The 20455-nt window shown below is 45.9% G+C and overlaps 1 protein-coding gene and 1 long non-coding RNA gene across 4 annotated transcripts in view; one reads left to right on the top strand and one right to left on the bottom strand.

Moving 5' to 3' along the window:
• LPL (lipoprotein lipase) overlaps window positions 1–5045 on the bottom strand; it is a 38693-nt gene extending 33648 nt beyond the window's left edge. Inside the window, exon 1 of one of the 2 annotated variants that reach the window (XM_053296343.1) lies at window positions 4751–5045. In XM_053296343.1, the coding sequence (XP_053152318.1) occupies window positions 4751–4859 (109 nt within the window). In that variant the 5' untranslated portion in view covers window positions 4860–5045. Of the gene's footprint in view, window positions 1–3801; window positions 4603–4750 lie in introns of those variants that run through there. The other variant, XM_053296341.1, reaches the window with a different exon arrangement.
• A 2593-nt stretch (window positions 5046–7638) lies between these two features.
• Window positions 7639–19841, top strand: LOC128345041 (uncharacterized). 2 transcript variants are annotated; one of them, XR_008316227.1, is made up of 4 exons: window positions 7639–8228; window positions 16875–17001; window positions 17848–17982; window positions 19590–19841. It is a non-coding gene; the product is annotated as an uncharacterized LOC128345041 (long non-coding RNA). The 2 variants fall into 2 exon arrangements; XR_008316228.1 differs by lacking the exon at window positions 7639–8228 and adding an exon at window positions 13214–13283.
• Window positions 19842–20455: the final 614 nt, after the last annotated feature.

Raw genomic sequence — 20455 nt, 5'->3', positions numbered from 1 at the left:
TCAATTTGTACCCAAATCAGTTTGCACATCCCTACTGTATTCATATATCCTGCAGGAACTTTTTCTCTGTTGATTTAAAAGCAGAGAGAGTGTTTGGCTTTTTTGTTTAAAAATATACTAGAAAATCATCATCTTATAATGTGTTAATCTGAAAACGGACTTCACTATCTACAGCATAAAGTAGGGTTCATGTTCATGCTCATGCATATATGCACAGACATACCTCTGGAGAAGAACTGGAGAAGGTGCAGAAGAGGTGACCAAGATGATCAGGGACGTAGAAGCACCTTCCTTACGAGGTAAGACTACGACCTAGGTGTTTTTAGTTGTTGTTTTTTTTAAAAAAGACAACTCAGGGGAGACATGATAGAAATCTATAAAACCATGCATGGTGTGGAGAGAGATAAGTTTTTCTCCCCCTCTCATAACAATAGAACCAGGGATCATCCAATGAAACTGATTGCCAAGAAATTTAGTACCAAGAAAATGAAGTGCTTTTTCACACAATGCATAATTATCTTGTGGCATTCTTTGCCACAGGATGTGGTGACTGCCAGCAGCTTGGATGTCTTTAAAAGGGTTTTATTTATTTAAAATATTTATACTCTGCCCCTCCAGTGCACTACTGCTCTGGGCAGCTCACAACAATAATAAAATTAACCAAATTAAACAAATTAAAAGTAAGATTAAAAACCACAATCATTATTAGGTTCAAATTAAGTTACTTTAAAAGATAAAAACTGATAAAAAGCTAAAGAACCTACCAGATATAACAAAAAATGGAGCATTAAAAAGCCTCCTTTAAAAGTTGTGTTTTATGATTTAAAAAAAAAAAAGCACTGAGAGAGGGTTTAGATAAGTGCATGGAGGACAGGTCTATCAATGGCTACTAGTTTGGTGGCTATAGGCCACCACCAGCCTCAGAGGCAAGCAAGATGCCTCTAAATACCAGTTGCAGGGGAGCAACAGCAAGAGGGCATGCCCTCAGCTCTTGCCTGTGAGCCACTGTGTGAAACAGGAGGATGCTGGACTAGATAGGCCTTGAGCATGATCCAGCATGGCTGTTCTTATGTACTCAGAGATTAAACTTTTAGAGGCATGGGGAGGGCGAGATGTGAAACATGAAGAACAGCAAATCTAGCAACTCCCATTAAAAGTTGTTTCAAGGCGCCCAAACGCTCTGAGGAAGAGAAGAGGACAAACAGAGAGAGTGATTTGCTAGGGACATACAGGTGAAACTTGGAAAATTAGAATATCGTGCAAAAGTCCATTAATTTCAGTAATGAAAATTAAAAGGTGAAACTGATATATGAGACAGACGCAATACATGCAAAGAGATATAAGTCAAGCCTTAATTTGTTATAATTGTGATGATCATGGCGTACAGCTCATGAAAACCCCAAATCCACAATCTCAGAAAATGAGAATATTACATGGAACCAAGAAGACAAGGATTGAAGAATAGAACAATATCGGACCTCTGAAAAGTATACAGTGTACTGTGCTTGATTGGCCAGCAAACTCGCCTGACCTGACCCCATAGAGAATCTATGGGGCATTGCCAAGAGAAGGATGAGAGACATGAGACCAAACAATGCAGAATTGCTGAAGGCCGCTAATGAAGCATCCTGGTCTTCCATAATACCTCATCAGTGCCACAGGCTGATAGCATCCATGCCACGCCGCATTGAGGCAGTAATTGCTGCAAAAGGGGCCCAAACCAAGTACTGAATACATATGCATGCTTATACTTTTCAGAGGTCCGATATTGTTCTATTCTTCAATCCTTGTCTTCTTGGTTCCATGTAATATTCTAATTTTCTGAGATTGTGGGTTTGGGGTTCTCATGAGCTGTACGCCATGATCATCACAATTATAACAAATTAAGGCTTGACTTATCTCGCTTTGCATGTAATGCGTCTGTCTCATATATCAGTTTCACCTTTTAATTTGCATTACTGAAATTAATGGACTTTTGCATGATATTCTAATTTTCCGAGTTTCACCTGTATACCAGAAAACAGAGACTGTACTGGTATAGAGACATCATCAGATCAAATGTGATTCCCAGATATTCTTCACATGTCAGCTTTTCCACCATGGTCTCCAAGAGCCAAATCCCTGAGGAGTGAAGGCAGAGCTGCATCTCGTCTCAGTGCACATGTATGTAAATGATGCAGGTGCCTAGACATTCGAAGTGCGGCTTCCAGAGTGGTTTTCTGCGCGCACACGGCGGCAAACAAACTCTTGGCAAGCGCCCTCCTGCATTCGCCGTCTCCTGGCTCCTGCACAGCTTTCCAGGAGCCTTTCCTCCCCCTCTCCGCCGCTTCCATTCCCCAGGGCCCCTCCCAGCCGGGCTTTCCCCGTCATGGAAGTCAGTCACACACACAGACACTCGGAGCCAAGGCGGCAGCCGCGACTCTCCCTCAGCACCACCTCCCTTTCGCAAGGGCTGCGCCGGCTCCCAGCAGCCCCTGAACCAGGGTGACCTTGGCCTACGTTCCAGGCATTCCTGGGCTCACGCGCGGAGGAGTTACTAGCGGTCATCGCAGCCGCCGCCGGCGGGCCTCCTCCCCGCCCAGCACACTCCTCCAGCGTGCCTGCCCCACTGCCTTACGCGGCAAGATTAACCCGCTGCTGCTGCTGGAGGAGGAGAAGCTGCTGAGCTGAGGGAGACGACAGGCATAGGCAGCGGCAACAACAACCGCCCTCGTCCCAAACACACACACACGCCCCACTCTCAGCCGAGAATGAAAGGCGGCTCTTCACTTGGGGGCAAGCGCAGGGCCTTAGCTACAACTGAACAGAAGGGTTCAGACAGAGCACCCAGCCCCCCTCCCTATTTTCTTCATTCTCTCCCTCACGCCAAGGGGCTGCCAAAGAGAAGGGCAAACAGGGGCTGCTCTCCCTTAGCTACACCTGGGCAAGCAGGCAGGGGTGTAGCGGAAGGGGGACGCCCAGAAACCGAGCACCTCCGTACTTCTGGGCTTCTTTGGTTGTTGCGGTGGGCATGGCCATGAGGAGCGCCTACACCTGTGAATCTGCGGCTATATCGCTGGGGCACGTACTACGCGGACTTCGTTTGGAGGCCGAGCACGGCCATGCGAGGACCATACTACTCGAACCAGGACGGTCCCTGGACGCTACTGTGCAGCAGTGGCTAGTCACATAGGAAGCTGCCATATACTGAGTCAGACCCCATTGGTCTATCTTGCTCAGTATTGTCTTCACAGACTGGCAGCGGCTTCTCCAAGGTTGCAGGCAGGCATCTCTCTCAGCCCTATCTTGGAGAAGCCAGGGAGGGAACTTGAAACCTTCTGCTCTTCCCAGAGCAACTGCAACCCCTGAGGGGAATATCTTACAGTGTTCACACTTCTAGTCTCCCATTCATATGCAACCAGGGCAGACCCTGCTTAGCTATGGGGACAAGTCGTACTTGCTACGTCATTCCCAAATGCAGTGCATCCCTATGAGCATTTGCAAGAAGGAACCAATGCATTTCAGCGACCTTTCGTTTCAGTATATGTCCCGCTACAGCCTGCCTCTCCCAGACTAGGCGCCGCGCAGACTTCCCTCCTTCCCCACGGCGCGCCTTTGCCGCGTGTCTCCTTGCTCCTCAAAGTAAACAAGGCTATTGTAGAACAGAGCCGCCAAGGCTCCGAGGCACCTCCTCTCTCGCCCCAAACTCCTCCCAATCCACTTCAAGCTTCAATCATTGGACCACCGCTTCTCAGGCCACTCGTCACCAGCCCCAGCTGTTTAGTAGTAACCGCTTCATATGTGCGGCGCATTGACACACACCTGCCTTCACAGTTGGTGAAACTGGTGAACTTTCTCCACTTTGGCAGTCCCTTCCCTTTGTCTCCGCTGTCCTCTCCCTCCTCACACGTTGGCCAAGACAGCCTGTCTTGGAAACGTCCGATCCAATATTCTTATGACCCACACCGCCAGCTACTTGACACCACATCTGGATCTGCATTCTCAGCAAGCCGCAAAAACAGGCCAGTTATGTGTGCGCGCGCGCGCGCACACACACACACACACAGGTAGGCTGCGTCTGGCCCAAAGGGACCACCAGCTCCCCCGCGCTGCCAGGTCTGGCCCTATTTTCCCCTTCCATTCTCAAACACAAGTACAAGTTCCTCCCCTTCAGCCCACTTAAGGATGCCAACGATGACAGAAGCTATTCCTGAGTGTCCCTCCACCCCGCTGCCCATATCAAGCCATTAAAATATCCCCCGTCCCGGATTGTTGCCAACAGGCACGTGGAGGTTGACGCCGCTTTCTAGCGACTCCAGGCCAGTCCTGCATCAGGGCTGGCAGCAACCCTGATGCCCGCTCGATAGTGCCCTCTCCACCCCGGCCGTCGCTCTATGCACGCCTGAAGCGGCAAGTCCTGAGCTCAGCGGGGCTTTCTTCCAAGCAGGCAGGCGCTTCCTCTGCCCTCTCGCCGAACTCCGCCCTCTCTCCCCAGCCGACTTCAGCGCCCTTTGCTGGAGCTTCAGGCGTCTCTTTTCCCGCCCTCAGGCAGGTTCCCTCCCGTCCAGCTCCCCGCATTAACCTGCTGCCGCCGCCGCCGCCGCTTTTCCAGCCCCACCCCTCCTCGCTGGCTCCCCTCAGCGGGGCTCCCCTCGTGCTGCAGTGCCAAGTCCGCCACGAGTGCCAGGCAGCGCTCCCCCGCCCCCGCTTTGGTGACGTTTGCTTTACAGAAGTGGAGCCAGGCCGGGCTGTAGAGGCGGGAGGGACTTACTTGGGACGGAGGTGGTGGCGCCGCTGCTCTCGGTAGCAAGGACTGCGCGGAGGGCGACGAGGCAGTAGCACCAAACATACAGGGCTGCCAGCAGAGCTCCCTTGCCCATTGCTCCAAGCGTCTCGAATGGTCGGATCAAACCTAAGGCAGGACAAGGTGGCGGGAATGTCAGTGCAAAAAGTTTCCCTCCAGTGCAGTGCAGCGAAAGCAGCCCACCGACGTGCACCGACTCCGCCTTGAGCAGCAGGCTGGAAGGCAACCACCCGGAGCCTGCCACCGCCGCGCTTGGTGTCCCCCCGAGCGCTTTATGTGAATGGCAATATGCAAATGAGGCTCCGCACCTATTGGCTCTACTCAGCAGAAGTGAGGGGAGGAGCACAAGAAGCACGAGAGAGAACTGTCCGATATTGCAATGTACACAGGCTCTTGCGGAGAAGTCTTTCTGCGGCCGTTTTCGTTGAGCAGGGGTAAGGCGAATGCCGTGGAGGGAATGAAAGCGGAGTGGTTTTCGGAATGCCTTGCAAAGCCTTGCCATTTTAAGGCTGCAGCTGTGAGATGGCTTGCTTGCTCCGAGTGCTCAGAGATCTCACGCACTGGGGACGATTTATCATTTTAAAAAAATGAGTAGAGAATGCATATTCAAGTGGCAAACCTTCACAGCATGCCAGACTCCTGAGGCTGAAACCTTTCTACAGGGTGCAGAGCTCTTTTTCCCCAGTCAACCAAGACCGGGAGCGGGAATTCACTATAGAGTGAGCACTTCACTGTAAAGTGGTGCCGGGGGTAATGTGGGCAGAGGTGCTCTTACCCCTGGACTTTGGGGCCGAAGTCCAGGGTCTCCACAGCCCCTGGGGGCCCCCAAATACTCTTTAGTCTGTCTTGGGTGATGTGGTCGCCCAGCGGAGCACAATTATGCTTAATTTTCAGAGTGGGGGGGCCTCCAAAGGCCTTTAGGTCCAGGCTCCAAAATTACCGAGGTGTACCTCTGCGTGTGGGTGCCCTCTGGTTTTGACCAATCTCAAAAGCAGCGATTACAAAATAAATAAGTACAGGTATCTGTACCATACCCAGACTCAAACTTCACATGACGTTCATCACTACTCACTACTGTTTCATCACTACTCACCACTGTTTCGTTTGTTTTTTGAACTAAAGCAACCTCTTCCTAGACAACAGGTTTCTAATGGGAGACTGGGTAAAACATCTCTTGATTATTCATTCTCCACCCAATTTCCACCTCCAAATCACCCTCCAGAACAAATTTTGCCCCTCCTCAAAGGGAAAAAAAGACATGACTTTGTAAAGGCAGCAATCTTTCTGACAACATCTCTTCACCTTCCTGCTTCATGTTTTCTCACAGGTTATCGATATGCTGATGATACATGCATACTGTTTTGTACTGGAGTGGGTTGCATGCCTAGTGGCTGGCTAGCAGAACCCTGCCTTTCTTGTTCTGGCAATAGATCTAATCAGATTTCATTGCATTTGAACTTCCAAATATAATTTTCAGAACTCTAACAGCACTCTGAAACAATGTGCCAATTTCTGGCATCTAAATATGAATAATCAGATTATTTCCTAGATATTCAAGGGAAAAACATTTCAAATGTAAGGGGAACAATCCAGCACCTTCCCTTCACAGAGGTTGAAAGGAATGAAAAGGAATGGCAGCTGTGCAGGGGCACACTATGGCATCTCACATTCATTCAAATAGGCTTGCAAAAGTTGCTTAGGAAGATGGGGCATAACTGTAACTGGGCAGACGTACCACAGCCATACTCTGAGAAATGTCACCAAAACTCTTTGTATCCCTTCAAATTCTTTGCAGGAGTCTCCTCTCCACGTTTACTTCAAAAATTCACTTTAGGACTCAGGTCCCAAATCTTTGCTCACTGCATGGAGAATATCTTGGCCAGCCCTGAACTCCCAAAAAGAAGACAGATGGGAGGCAGATGAAAGCACTATTTGACTAAAAACCTACCTTAATAACCATTTGGTTCTAGGTAAGGATCATCAGAACCTCCCCCTAAAAAATGTTGCTCTTTTGGTTTTGCTAGAAATTCCTTGGATTCCTTTGGATGCACAAGAGTCAGAATCTAGGGTTGGAATGGCATATTCTCCAAAGTGAAATTTGAAAGAGAATGTCAGGGTTTCTTCAAGAAGAAACCAAAATCCAAAGACCAATGTCAGGGTTCTTCCCAAGGAGAAATATTGAAGAATTTTCACAGACCATTTCTCCATATCGCTAAGCCTCAAAATGTTGCTATAGGCAAGTTTTGCCTCCAGCAAATGTCAAGGGGAGAGGTATGCTGCCATTATTTCATGGGGATCTCAGAAGATGAACCTGACATCCTCATTTGCAACATTTAACATGTATTCAGGGAGGGTGCTAGGTATGGTGCCCTAAGTGCTGACTGACAGAATGGTTTCCACATGAGTCTTGACTCAGTCATGCAATGGCAAAGATTGCTGGAAGTATAACTGTCGTGGATCTTTGATCAGAGACAAAAGAGTTATTTCTCTCACAAAATAAGATCCATTCCTCCCTCCTCAGACTAGAAAGAATGATCCAGAGTTTTATCATCAAGCAAAACCTCTGACATATTTAGGAATCTTTTGCTGAAGAGGGGAAAAATCACCATGAAGCTAGCTTGATTTTTAATCATTTCAACTTTGCTTTCACTTTGGACTCACAACTTTAACCCCTCCCTAACTTATAGCCTGCCTTATTCAGCCCAAGTGTGCGTATATGCATGCGCACACGCACACTATATAGTGGGCCTCACCGTTCCAGAAGATATCAGGCTATGGATTATTCTGCTTCCTGATCAAACAAGCCTGAGGGAACAAATAGCCAAAACTATTGTTCCCTGGTCTGATGGTGTATATCAAGGATTCTCAGCATTGGGTCACCAGATGTTTTTGGACTTCAACTCCCATAATCCCCAACCAAAGGCCACAGGGGCTGGCTGGAGATTATGGGAGTTGAAGTCCAATAACATCTGAGGACCCAACATTGAGAATCCCTGGTGTATATTCTGACCCTCTCGCCTAAGTCTGCCTAATGTTTATACTCTTAGGATACATCTTTCTGGTGGGTTACGTGACATTCTGTACCAAACATTCTGAGTAACAAGTTTCTGATGGGTATCTGGTTATCTGGTCTTCTGGTTATCTCTCTAGTAGCTGGTAAACGAATTATATAATATCGCTATGTCCATATTTGGTTGGCCATCCCTTGGGTCTTCTGGTTGTCTTCATTACTGCAAGATGTTCATGGGGATGGAGTGTATAAAAGTTCTCAACAAGGTTTACACAGGAAAAGAATAATAAGAAAATGATTCCCTGTCCCTGCAAAGGGAAAGTCTAAAAAGAAACACAAGCTAGACATCACCAGAAGCCACTGGAGGATGCTGATCTGGGGCTGAACAGGGACAGTATGCTAAATATGAAGAGAAGAGAACCACTACTGTGAAAGGTACCTCTTTGCTTGTTAAGCGGGGCAGGGGGCGGATTCATCTTTTGAATTCTGAGTATGTTCAGAGAACACCATCTGGGAGACTTTTGATAAGTTGCTGTATTTGCATGATTACATTTTTAAACAAACTTTTTCAGTCTCCATGCTCTCAAGGCACATTGCCAGGGGTTATGGCTGGCCATGATAACACAGCAACCGTCAACAGGCATGAAAGTTCAGCTTAGGACTTTTTTCCAACCCGATCTTATAACTTAAAGTAACTGGGAAGTGGGGAGTGAATACAGAATCTAGCAAACTTAACATATGACATCAACAATCATAGATCAGAACTTATGAACCCACATATATAAATATCTGGGAAGAAACACTACACCCTAATTGGACCATAATTATACATGTGCTAATCTTGCTCACATAACAGATGAGATTCAGGCATTCTCGGGATATTGGCTGTGACAAGTAACTCAAGTAATCTTTATTACAGTCTTAGACCAGGATAAGTAAGTACAAGCATAGAATGTTATGCGGGGTGTGGATACAATGCATTAGTAAGAGAATAAAATTATATGCAGGGTATGTCTAAAATACACAGGAGGACAGTATAAAACTGTGAACATGTAAAATACTATAGAGGGCAAGTATGCACTGCTGTAATGTGGGAATGATGGTGCAAATTTAGTTATCTGATAGATGTATCTCTCTCTCTCTCTCTCTCTCTCTCTCTATCTTAGGCATACCTGCCACTAATCCCATGTGTGGCAGCTCTCACAAGAGTTCACAAGCAAGGGGAGGGGGAGAGGAAAGCGACGGCGGCGGGGAACATAAGTCCAACAGACAGGCCAGTGAAAAGGCAGGTGGGTGGGCAGGCAGGCAGGGAGAGAAAGTGGTGGCGGGGGCGAGAAAGTGGTGGCGGGTGGGTGGGAAGAGAAAGCGGGGGGTAGAAAGTGGCACTCACCTAGAAAAAGTGGCTGGCCAGGTGGCCGGCCAGAGAGAAAAAACATTAGAGGAGAGAGGAAGGAAGAGGAGGGAGGAGGGCTGAGAACGAGGGGCCAAGAACGAGGGAGAACTAGAAGCACAGATGCTCTGTGCCTGGGACAGCTAGTTGTTGTTGTTGTTGTTGAATACTTGCAATATTCCTAGGGCTCAGGAGAATGACTACTCAGAACAAACACAATTATAAAGTATTAATAACAACCATATTAACAAAATGTATGGCATTTCAAACAAGGCATTTCACACATTGCACTGCTGACAGTGCCTTCAGTATTTCACGTGTTATTTATGACACTTGCGTTGCATGCAGAAGTTCCCAGATCAATACCGGGCATCTCTAGGTAGGGCTGGGAAAGATCCCTGCCTTAAACACTAGAAAGCTGCTACCAGTCAATGCAGATAAGACTGACCTAGAGGGGCCAATGGTCTGACTCAGTATGATATGTTGCAGCTTGATTTATGTTAATATGTATACAGGTTGAGTATCCCTTATCCAGACATCCAAAATCCAGAATGCTTCAAAATCAGGAAACCACCATGGCGTGCGCCCGCAGCACCAACTCGTTGTGGCTGAGCACCTCGTAACAAAACAAAAACGCCTCAGCTCACTCACTCGCTTTGGCACTAGAGACGAAGGCAAGCTGGGGAGATCAAGCCTGGCAGCTGGAGCTGCCACAGCTGAAGTGTAAATTGAGGATGGGAAGGGAAAGTTGCTGAGGGGGGTGAGGGATACAGTCAGAGGCGGAGCCACCATTGGGCCAACGGGTTCAAAGAACCGGGGCCGTTGGCCAATCAGGAGCCACGAGAGTGGCCCCAATACGCCCCCCGCATCTGATGTCAGATGTGGGGGCGGTAGTTTAGCTCCCGTGCGGGGACCACGCTGCCCCTTCAGGAGCTAAGACTGGTGCTGCGTTCGCAATGCAGCCCAGGAGCAGCTCTTCCCTGCGCAGCACCAGGCTTCGTCTAACTGCCGAAGGGGCTGCACGGCCCCTTCAGCAGTTAAAAACGGCAAGCAGCAGCAACTCCCGAATGGAGCCTCAAGGCTCCGTTCAGGAGACAGACCACGCCCCCGCGTCTGACGTCAGACTCAGGGGGTGGGGCTATCGGGGCACCCACCGCGGCCGCACACGGGCCGCCAGCGGGCTAGCTACACCCCTGGATACAGTAAATAAAATACAATGTACAGTAACCTTTCGTGTTTAGACTTGGATCCCATGCTCAAGATATCTCATTATGCAAATATTCCAAAATCCGGAAAAGTCCAAAATCTGGAACACTTCTGGTCCCAAGCAGTTCAGATAAAGGATGCTCAACTTGTATATGGCTAAAACAGTACAGAAAGCAGAAAAGAGTTTTACTAAATCAAACATCAATTCTAGCTATCTAAAAAGCAGATTAAGTGTTTTGTGCAGAAACAGCTCAAGACCATAGCCTTTTAAACAGCTTTAGATATTGGGTATCCAAAGGAAGCTCAAGGCCTGTTCCCATTACTTCTTCAGTTTATAAGTTGTCTGCAAATGTCAACCCATTACCTTCTAAGAGTAATGATTTCTGCACCTCATTGTCTCCATCCCGTAGATCAGGGCTGCACAATTTTCGCCCTGCAGCTGTTGTTGGACTATCATCATCTCTGACTATTGGCGATTGTGGCTGAGGATGTGATTTGTCCAACAAGTTCTGCAGCCCTGCAATAGGTAGATTGATTATTAACTTACTGTTCTGTTACAACTGCAGCATGGTAGCTGCTTGAAAATGAAACTGGGGTATAGGTATACTTTACCTAGGGGAGACAAATGTCCCTGGATCCCTGCGGGGGGGGGGCACCATCTGGGTGACGGCTTGCTCTGATTCCCTCTTAAAGCCGTCCAGGTTGTTAGCTGTCATCACATCTTGTGGAAGAGAATTCCACAAGCTGATTATGTGTTGTGTGAAAAAGTACTTCCGTTTATTGGTCCTAGATTTCCCAGCAATCAATTTCATGGGATGACCCCTGGTTCTAGTGTTATGTGAGAGCGAGAAGAATATCTTTCTATCCACTTTCTCTACACCAGGCGTGCACAACTCAAATGACCTGGTGGGCCGAAACTGACCGCGACATGGCTCATGGGGCCGAGGTCAATTTTTAGGGTGCTGATTATTAAAGTAAAACTTAATATCAATCAATTAATTAAATCAAATTAAAGTGAAATTAATTAAAATGAATTTTATCAAAATTTAACTTTTGAAGTTCTGGCAGACCAAGATTAATTTAAATTAAAATAAAATAAATTGAATTAAAAATTCTAATAAAATAAATACAATGCAATCTGTACAAAATACATAACAATAAAATGCAATCTTCTTCCTTTCCACCTCTGCCAAAATGGGCAGTCTTGGCATGAGTGAGTGAGAGAGAGAGAATGAATTGAGCAGTCTTGGAGTGTCTGTGTGGGAGAGAGAGAGAGAATGGAGCAGTGAGAGAGAGAGAGAGAGAGAGAGAGAGAGAGAGAGAGAGAGAGAGAGAGAGAATGAATGGAGAAGTCTTGGTGTGTGTGAGAGAGAATGAGAATGAATGGAGCAATCTTGGTGACAGAGTCCTTTCCCCGTCGTTCTGGAGGTCCCCGTCCTCCTCCCGCCACTGACAGCTTTCCCTCCCCATCCCTCGGCAACGCTTTCTCTCCCTGCTGGGCTCCCTCTGTCCCTGCCACTTTCGCCTGCCCCCTCTGCCAGGGCCTGCCGCCGCTGCCGCTGGACTCCCTCGTGGGGCCACTGTCCACCACCGCCTCCTACCTCATTACCACCGCCATTTGTCTCGCCGCTGCCTCCCCCCAAATTCCAGTCACAGCACGGCCAAGGAGATGGCTGCAGCGGGGGGGGGGCGTGTGTCCTTCCCTCCCCTCCCCCACAGTGGCAATGGTGGCGCATGGCGGCAGAATTCAGAGCGATGCTCAGGCCTGCTATTTGGCCCAGCGTCACTCAAAGGCAGGATGCCTCTGAATACCAGTTGCGGAGCAGTAACAGCAGGAGGGAGGGCACGCCCTCAACTCCTGCCTGTGGCTTCCAGCAGCATCTGGTGGGCCACTGTGTGAAACAGGATGCTGGACTAGCTGGGCCTTGGGCCTGATCCAGCAGGGCTGTTCGTATGTTCTTATGTGCCCACCTCTCTCAAGAAGAAGGTAGTGGGGCAAGGATCCTCTACTCTTTCTTCCAGGGCTCACTCTTGTTATGCCCCTGCTGACAGTGCTAGTCTTTAAAACAACATAGAATCCCAAAAGCCAACAGCAAGCCCTTGAATCCCCATCTCTCAGCCAGCTGCAAAAAAACCAATCCTCCATTTCCATCACTGACAACATTAACTCTCCAGTTTTCTAGCCACACACCCCTAGACAGCAGAACACTGGTCTCAGCCCCGATAGACCTACCCTGAAGCTACTAACCATTGAAAAAGCATCTTCAAGCAATGAGTGCCCACTGAGAAATCATATTTATTTTTTAGCTAAACAATACACAATGGGGAAACAATCATTTCATTTAATAGCCATTGCACTACAGCTTGGCCAAAATCAAGCCAGCAAATGACTGCATGGGACATTACTTCATACAAATACCTTCTCAATTTTCAGGCACCTGCTATGAGCCAGGTAGTTACTTTCAGTGAGGAAGAAGGTGGTAATCAAGAATCTCAAAAGACAGAAGACTGAGCATGACAGTTGTGTTTTCTTGATGTCTTCAGTGATCAGAGCACATGTTTCCAGGCCACTGAAGAACATCAGTACCCACCAAATATGTTAGACCAATTATTATGCAGTAAAAGGCACATAGTTTCTATAGAAGCCACAGTCATGTCAAGCTGCCCTATGTCAACTTAAGACCAGTGGGTACAATTCATTCAGATATTCTCAACATCTGCTCTATGATGGTTTTACTGTTACTCATCTCTTTTAAATGATGGTATAACTTCTTACTTATTTTAATTGCATTAAACCTTTTTTAATTTTCTTTGTTAGCCATGTTGGGGCCATTAATGGAATGTGCAGTATAAAATGAAAATAGATATATCTGGGACCAATTGAACAACCTCAGGTAGGGAACTTGTGCATCAGAGCAGCTAGTAAAAGATCATTCTCTGGCCTCCATTTCTAAGAATACACGTTGTATATTAAGTATCAGATATTGGATTCCTTCAGAAGGCCCAGCTATCATTAGATATCACCTCCACTCCTTCAGATCATTTTATCCTCTAGTACTTGATTGGTGGAAGCCATCTAATGGTGCAGTGGGGAAGTAACTTGCCTAGGGAGCAAGAGGTTGCTGGTTTGAATCCCTGCTGGTATGTTTCCCAGACTATGGACTATGTTTCCCAGACTATGGGTAACACCTATATCAGGTAGCAGCGATATAGGAAGATGCTGAAAGGCATCATCTCATACTGCGTGGGAGATGGCAATGGTAAACCCCTCCTGTAGTCTACCAAAGAAAACCACAGGGCTCTGTGGGCGCCAGGAGTCAACACCAACTCGACAGCACAACTTTACTTTACTTATTTACTTGATTGGTGCTGTACCAAATATCCAGCTGTAATCATCTTGCCAAGTAACAGTGACACTTCATCTAGCCAAGTCTCAGTTACATGGAACATATCTTAAAGGCATGGGCATATATGTAATGGAAATGATGGTGAAAATTTGGTACTGCAGAATCTGAAATAATATTGTTGGAACTCAAACAGAATTCTGGAACAGATTGCCCACAGACATGCCAACTATTCTATCACATGGGCAATACCTGGTCCTACAACTACCAATCCCTTCCCTCCCATTTTGAAATCTAAGCTCTCAACTTTGCCTTTGTTTCTTTCAGTATCACCTTTGTACTGTTCACAACAGTTAAGTAGCAGGGTTTGAAGGAGACCTGTTTAGGTGAGAAAGGAGGAGGCAGCACTTGAGCCTACTTATAACAGTGACCTATAATGTGACTTTGTAGCACAGTGAGCTGCAAAGTCTTTAATTCATCTCAGCTATGAATTCACAAGATGGTCTTATGCAAGCCAAGTCACTATAAAGGATACTAATACTAATTAATACTAACCTACTCTACAGGTTTGTAGATGACTGAAATAATACGGAGCACTTTGAAAATGCTGAAGTGCTAGCTGAATTCATTCATGTGATTTATTTCCCAAGTCCATCTTAAAAGATCCAAGCAATCCACATTAGAGGGAGAAAGTCCCCAAAACAAATTTCTCATTTGGAGGCAAGTGAACAGTTCAGTAAATAACTTGGTCCAGAATGATTGTCTTTCTCCCTGCCTCTGTAGCCATTGGCAGCCAAACACTGCAGCAAAGTCCGATCTGGAAGGGAGGGGGTATGCAAGTTCCTAGCTGTTGCTGGTATTCTGGCCAATGGCTGGAACTAGAATAATCTTCCCATTGCTGCTGTTAAGTATAGATACTAAACATCATTAGTTCAGCTTTTTCTTAGTGGAACCAATGAGGCCTAAATTGCATAATTTTGCTTTAATGATGGCCCATTTAAGTAGCCATTTTTAAAAGTCTTGGTTGGGAAAGTTAGGTGGGGAAAGGAAGTATCACCTCTTGTCAATTTATCCCAGAACTCTGAAAAATAAATTAATTTTCATTGGGCACAACTTAGCCAAAGTTAAGCTGGTTTTAATAGGAGAATTAAGATTGAGGAACTAAATAATATTCAACAATAAGCCTGTTTTCCCCAGGATTTAAGGCTTAAAGCCCGTTAGCTTCGGATTGAGCATATTTAGGCCATGGCATGAAGACTCTTCTCAATCTGATTACAATTATCTGCAGCTGCAAGAAAATTCGTAGACATTCTTGAAGACGCACGCTGCCAGGACAGAGCAATCCTCCTCCTGGAGTAATATGATATGCATTGTGTAGCTGGATCTCCTTATAAACTAGTTGGAAAATGAATGATTTAAGCAGCAAATTTGCTTAAGGAATGTGTGTATCCCCCCCCCCCATTGTATACAAGGAATGGGCGTACCTCCTCTATTCTTGACTTGCATACACAAATCCAGCCTCCATAAGAGAAAATGTTGGATCTGGATTACTCTACTCAGCCATCAAGCTCGCTGGGTGGCCTTGGGCAAGTCGTCAGCACTCAGCCTGACCTGTTTAGCAGGACTGAGGTGGAAAAACTTGGAAGCCCCCAAGCTGCATTGAGGTCCTTTAAGATAAAGCAGGACACAAGTGAGATACCAGACAGACAGACAGACAAATATATAAATAATATCTCTGAGAAACAGAATCAGAGCTCCAGAATAGATATATGTGCCTAGTTCTATGCTGGATAAACTAGCATATTTTACAGTGCATTAATAAGGTAGTTTCCTTGTTTAGAAACTCATTAAAATATACAACTCAAAGGAAGATTCATCGGGAGAGAGTATGGACTCCAGGAAAGTATCATGTCAAATTGTTCTGCTGTGTGAAATGTGTCAAGCCTGTTTGCAGGAGGACAGGAAATGAAGCAATGGGTTTTAAATTTCAGGAAGGTATGGTTTGATTAGCTATGAGGAAAACATTCCTGGTTGTAACATCTGCTGACCAATGGAAGGATTTGCCTAGGAAAGTTCTGGTATCTCCTTCCTTGGAGATGATCCAGGATAGGCCGGATATGGATCTATCGAGTGCTTTAGGTGTTTGATATCCTCCTGAAGAGTGGAGAAATTGACCTTCCTGCCTAACGTTTGTGTAAGTGCCCATGGGAAACATCTGCTTGGGGATTTGTTTAATTATTTAAATAATATTTATATCTCAACTTTAGATATAAATATCCAAAGCAAATTGACAAGGCAGGTTCATAAGGCAACATACAGCAACACAAATACAACAATAAAACAGAAGAATATAATGCACAAGTCATCAAGCCATATAAGCAGAGGCAATAAAATAACCAAACCTAAAAGTTCTAACTAAAAAAAAAATGCCCTATGAAATAAACCTGTTATGTGCCCATATATAAGCAGGCAAAGAGGGGGGCAAATAGTCCTCTCTGGGGAGGACACAGCATAGTCTGGGTACCACAGAAGAAAGGTGGGGGCATGTGCTCTTCTCTCTCACTCTCACCAACCAAACTTTGGTTAGGGCAGGACTTCAAGGAGGACTTCAGAAGCTGAGCAAATTTTCTGAGATATTGTTTCTTGAGATAGGTTCCTGAGATAGAGCTTGTTCCTGAGATATTGTGGCCCCCATGGCTGCTCAACTTTGGCCCTCCTGCAGATGTTGGCCTACAAACCCCATAATCCCTGGCTATTGGCCACTGTGGCTGGGGATTATGGGAGTTGTAGTCCAAAAAGAGCTGGGGGGCCTAAGTTGAGCAGGCCTGCTAGCAGGTCTGTGCAAAGTTGGGACTGGTAAAATCGGACATGATCCGATGTAACTGGAATCAGAGGGGTTTGGAAAGAGTCCGAACCCAAACTTAAATACCCCAGTTAAAGTTGGACTTTTCCAACCCCTTTGTAAAAAATAGGCATCCTCCAGAACGCCAAATGGCAGTGAGATGGTCCCCCCACCACTTGTGATCACAGGTGCAAGGGTGGGGGCGCTCCATCTTCTGCCCTATCTATCCACTTGCATGTTTAATTTTTTTGAAGGTTTAAAAAAAGTTTTCTAGCCCATTTTAAATCCTTTATCCGCAGATGCTAGCCAATTTCCAGGTTTTCCACACAATTCTCTGATGTCATATCACTTCCTCTTGGATTTCTGTTACGTTTCTCTGCGACGCTGGTCTGGTGTTGTGTGATACTTTTCTTTCGGGTTAAAAGAGTAAGTATCCATGCTTATTTAAAAACAAATTCTGCTTGTCCTGACTCTCTGACCTGTTCCCAATCCCAACCCCAAATCCAACCCTGACTTTTGGAGGAGTCCAAAGGACCCCGACCTGACATTTGCAGGGTTGGTAAAGTTCGGGTCAGACCCTACTCCAACCTTTAGGTCTGTGCACAAGCCTACTATTTAGGACTTTATAGGCCAAAGCCAGCACCCTGATTTGAGCCCAGAAACCAATTAGTTGCCAGTGACGCTTACACAAGATTGGTACAATATGACTTATCATGCTAGCCCCAGACTGATGCATTCTGGGCCAGCTGAATATTCTAGCCCATCAGCCCCATGATTTGATAGGATGTTTGCTCCAGTCATTGATAGAGTTGCTAGACTTCATCAAAGAGATCTTCCTTCTACTTTTAAACCACTAATAAATTAGCAGACAAGGCAGACGCAGCTTCTTCCCACAATTGCTGTTGTCTGCTCCTGTTTCTCTCCTTCAGTGGAGCTGGTGGTTCTTGGGGGGAAGGGGTGCTAGGCAGGGCAGGTGATGGGTGGAGCCACAGGTAGTGAGAGGTGGAGCCAATTGTGGGCAGCTATAGAGCCTACTTGCTCTCTAACCAAAATGGTGATTGGATTATTCTGAGCAGCTGAAAGAATTCCCCACCCTCTGGGCACTCTGATTGGCTACCTGAAGAGTCAATCAGCTTAGTCCCTATCTGATTGGTTAATAGGGCAGTCCTAGGACCACCCACTTTGCAAAATAAAAGTGAACATGCTTTTTGGCTCCTGCCTTATGATTATTAATTTTTTTAAAGATCTTGGGCTTTTCATTTGTTATTTCAGGTTGGTGCTACTGTCGCCCACCTCACAACTCTTAAACAGTAGCAGGCTGCAGGCAAGAGCAGCAAGGAACAACAGAGGGAAGCAGTAGGCATACAAAATGGAGGCAGAGACAACATGGTGAAAATGAAATTTAAGGTGAGTGCCGCCCACTTTGCCCATAGATATGTTCCGCCCCTGCTCTCCTTGATACACATTGTAGCATCTGGAATAGATATTGTTTTCTGATTGTGGCCTAGCAACCCTAGCATCATTTTGGGTCAGAGGGCGAAGGGAAATGCTCCTACCCACAGGCTACCTTAGAAGCTTAGAACTACCCTGCTTTCTGTGCTTGTCGGAACCAGGGGCATATCTAGGGTAGGGCAGGCAGGGCACGTGCCCCGGGCGCCACTAGAAGGGGGGGCCATTTTGTAAATTTTTTTTTAAAGGCTGCTGAAAACAAAATGGCCACCGTGCATGCTCACATGGCCTCTGTGAGGCCCTAGGTCATGCCAGGCCTTGCAGAAGCCATTTGAGCATGCACAGTGGCCATTTTGTTTTCAGTGGCCTTTTTTTTAACAGATTATTTTTAAAAATGGCCACCGCACATGTTCAAATGGTCCCTGCGAGGCCCTAGAGGCCAGCGGGGTGAGGGGGAACCTTTGCAACCCCCCAGCCTTTAGGAAGCCCCCACAAAAGGGCTACAGGTAAAAATAAATATATAATATAATATAACATAAGACACTGTACACATATTCTGATTGGCACTATGTACAGAGAATCAGGGCTTGTGAATGCGGAGCTTACGCTTATGAGCTAGGATTGTATTCATTTGTTCTTACTTTGCTTCTTGTGATAAGTGAGTTAAATGTGATGTCTTGCTAATATGGCTATTAATGGTGAGTTTGTCTTTGAATCAGTGTGAAATCCTTAATATTAAGGCCCACTGGGAGTTTCTTGCTTTCTCTCATTTTAACTGTCTTTCTGAAAGTCTAGAATATATTCCAAGCAGTGACACAGTTTACTCTGCATATCCTTTAACTATTTACAGAGTATCTGGGAAATGTCAAATTCTCCATTGATTTTTAAAACTTATGTAATGGTGATGCTACAATGCATAGTAGAGAATTAGACAGGCACTTCTGTTTAGTTTTCCAAGTACACCTCCACATAGTATTTGGGTATTTCATGAGCCCCCGCATACTGAAATTTGTAGTTTTCCAGCATTTTTTTGGTCTGGCTAAGTCCACTGCTAAATAGTTTTTGAAATATTATAAGATTAACGAGCCTGACTTGTATTTTTCAGCTGATATTATGGTAAAGTTATCTCAAAGATGGGTGTCAGATGCTTGGACAGGGGGCACAATTTCAGTGTTTGCCCTAGGCGCTATTTTCCCTAGATATGCCTCTGGTCGGAACCCGTGTGTTTTTTTTTAATGGAAGCTGAAATCCGGGCGAATCTGGGTGGGCTAAGCAATCTGGGTGAGGTGCTTAAAATCCAGGTGAAACCCAAAATTCCGGCGGTGGGGGACATCAACTCTATTAATAGCTTTATTAAAGGTTTGTTTTTACAATTTTATACACATAAAAGCACAACAAAACAAAGTCACACTCAGGCAGGGGCTGGGAGGAGAATGTTTTCGGGGGCCATAATGGTCATTGACAAGAGGGAGAATAAAAATTAGGAGAAGGAAGCTTAGGGGTTCTCTGTTTCAGAGCACCTGTTGATGATCTAGTATTGTCCTCCTTCTGTCTTTGCCTTTTAGGTTGCTCCATTTTACTCAGTGGCTGGAAAGCATCTCTCATTTATATAAGTCTCTTCCAGATAGAATGGCAACTCTGTTCTTTGGTTGTCCCTAATCCTCTCTCTAATTGCCAAAGCTGACATCTCTTCAATCTACTAGTCAGGGTTGTGGTGGTAGGGGGGCTGTGTTTAGCTTTCTTCTCTTTCACTTTACAGTAGAAAGGATCTTCTGTTTTATTTATACAAGGAATGGATGTAGACAATAAAAGCTTGATTCCAGAAAAATCCAGGCTTTGGATTTAAAACAGATCATGCTGCGTTTTTTGAGTACAGTTTAGTTAATAAAGCTACAGAGCCAGATACCACCCGCCAAGTTCATCTGGTTGTCTTGCCAGCCATTTTTTAAAAAGCATGCAATGTAAAAAAAACAAACAAACCAAAAAACCAACAACACACAGAGACGGATGCTGGCCTCTTCTCTTTCCAGGGCTGGGTGGTGGGTGTGGTAGCCAAGTCTCTTCTCCCATTGGTTATTTCCCCTCTCTGTGGATCAAGTGCTTGCATCTCACATGGCTCCTTGGCCACTTCTGTAGCAAGAGAAATATGCCGTTGCTCCAGACAGTCCTTGGCCAGGCTACATAAATGTGCAAGAGTGAGGAAAGGATTGGCTGAGTGATCGGGGGGCGGGGGGTGTCGGAGTGAAAACATTTAGTTTTTGCAGAGCTTTGTCTTTCTGGGATGGAGGAGCATCAGTTGCCAACAAGTTCTGAACTCTCCCTCTCCCTTTTGTCTTCATATATTTTTTAAACAAATCATTTGAGCCATGGGAACAGATTCTCCTGTCTCTGACAACCACACTTCTGCTTTCCAAATAAAACAGAATTAGGA

This window comes from Hemicordylus capensis, chromosome 2 (genome assembly GCF_027244095.1).
Source record: "Hemicordylus capensis ecotype Gifberg chromosome 2, rHemCap1.1.pri, whole genome shotgun sequence".
NCBI lineage: Eukaryota > Metazoa > Chordata > Lepidosauria > Squamata > Cordylidae > Hemicordylus > Hemicordylus capensis.
Note: the sequence above shows the minus strand (reverse complement) of the source record. Positions and strands in the feature narration are given on the sequence as shown.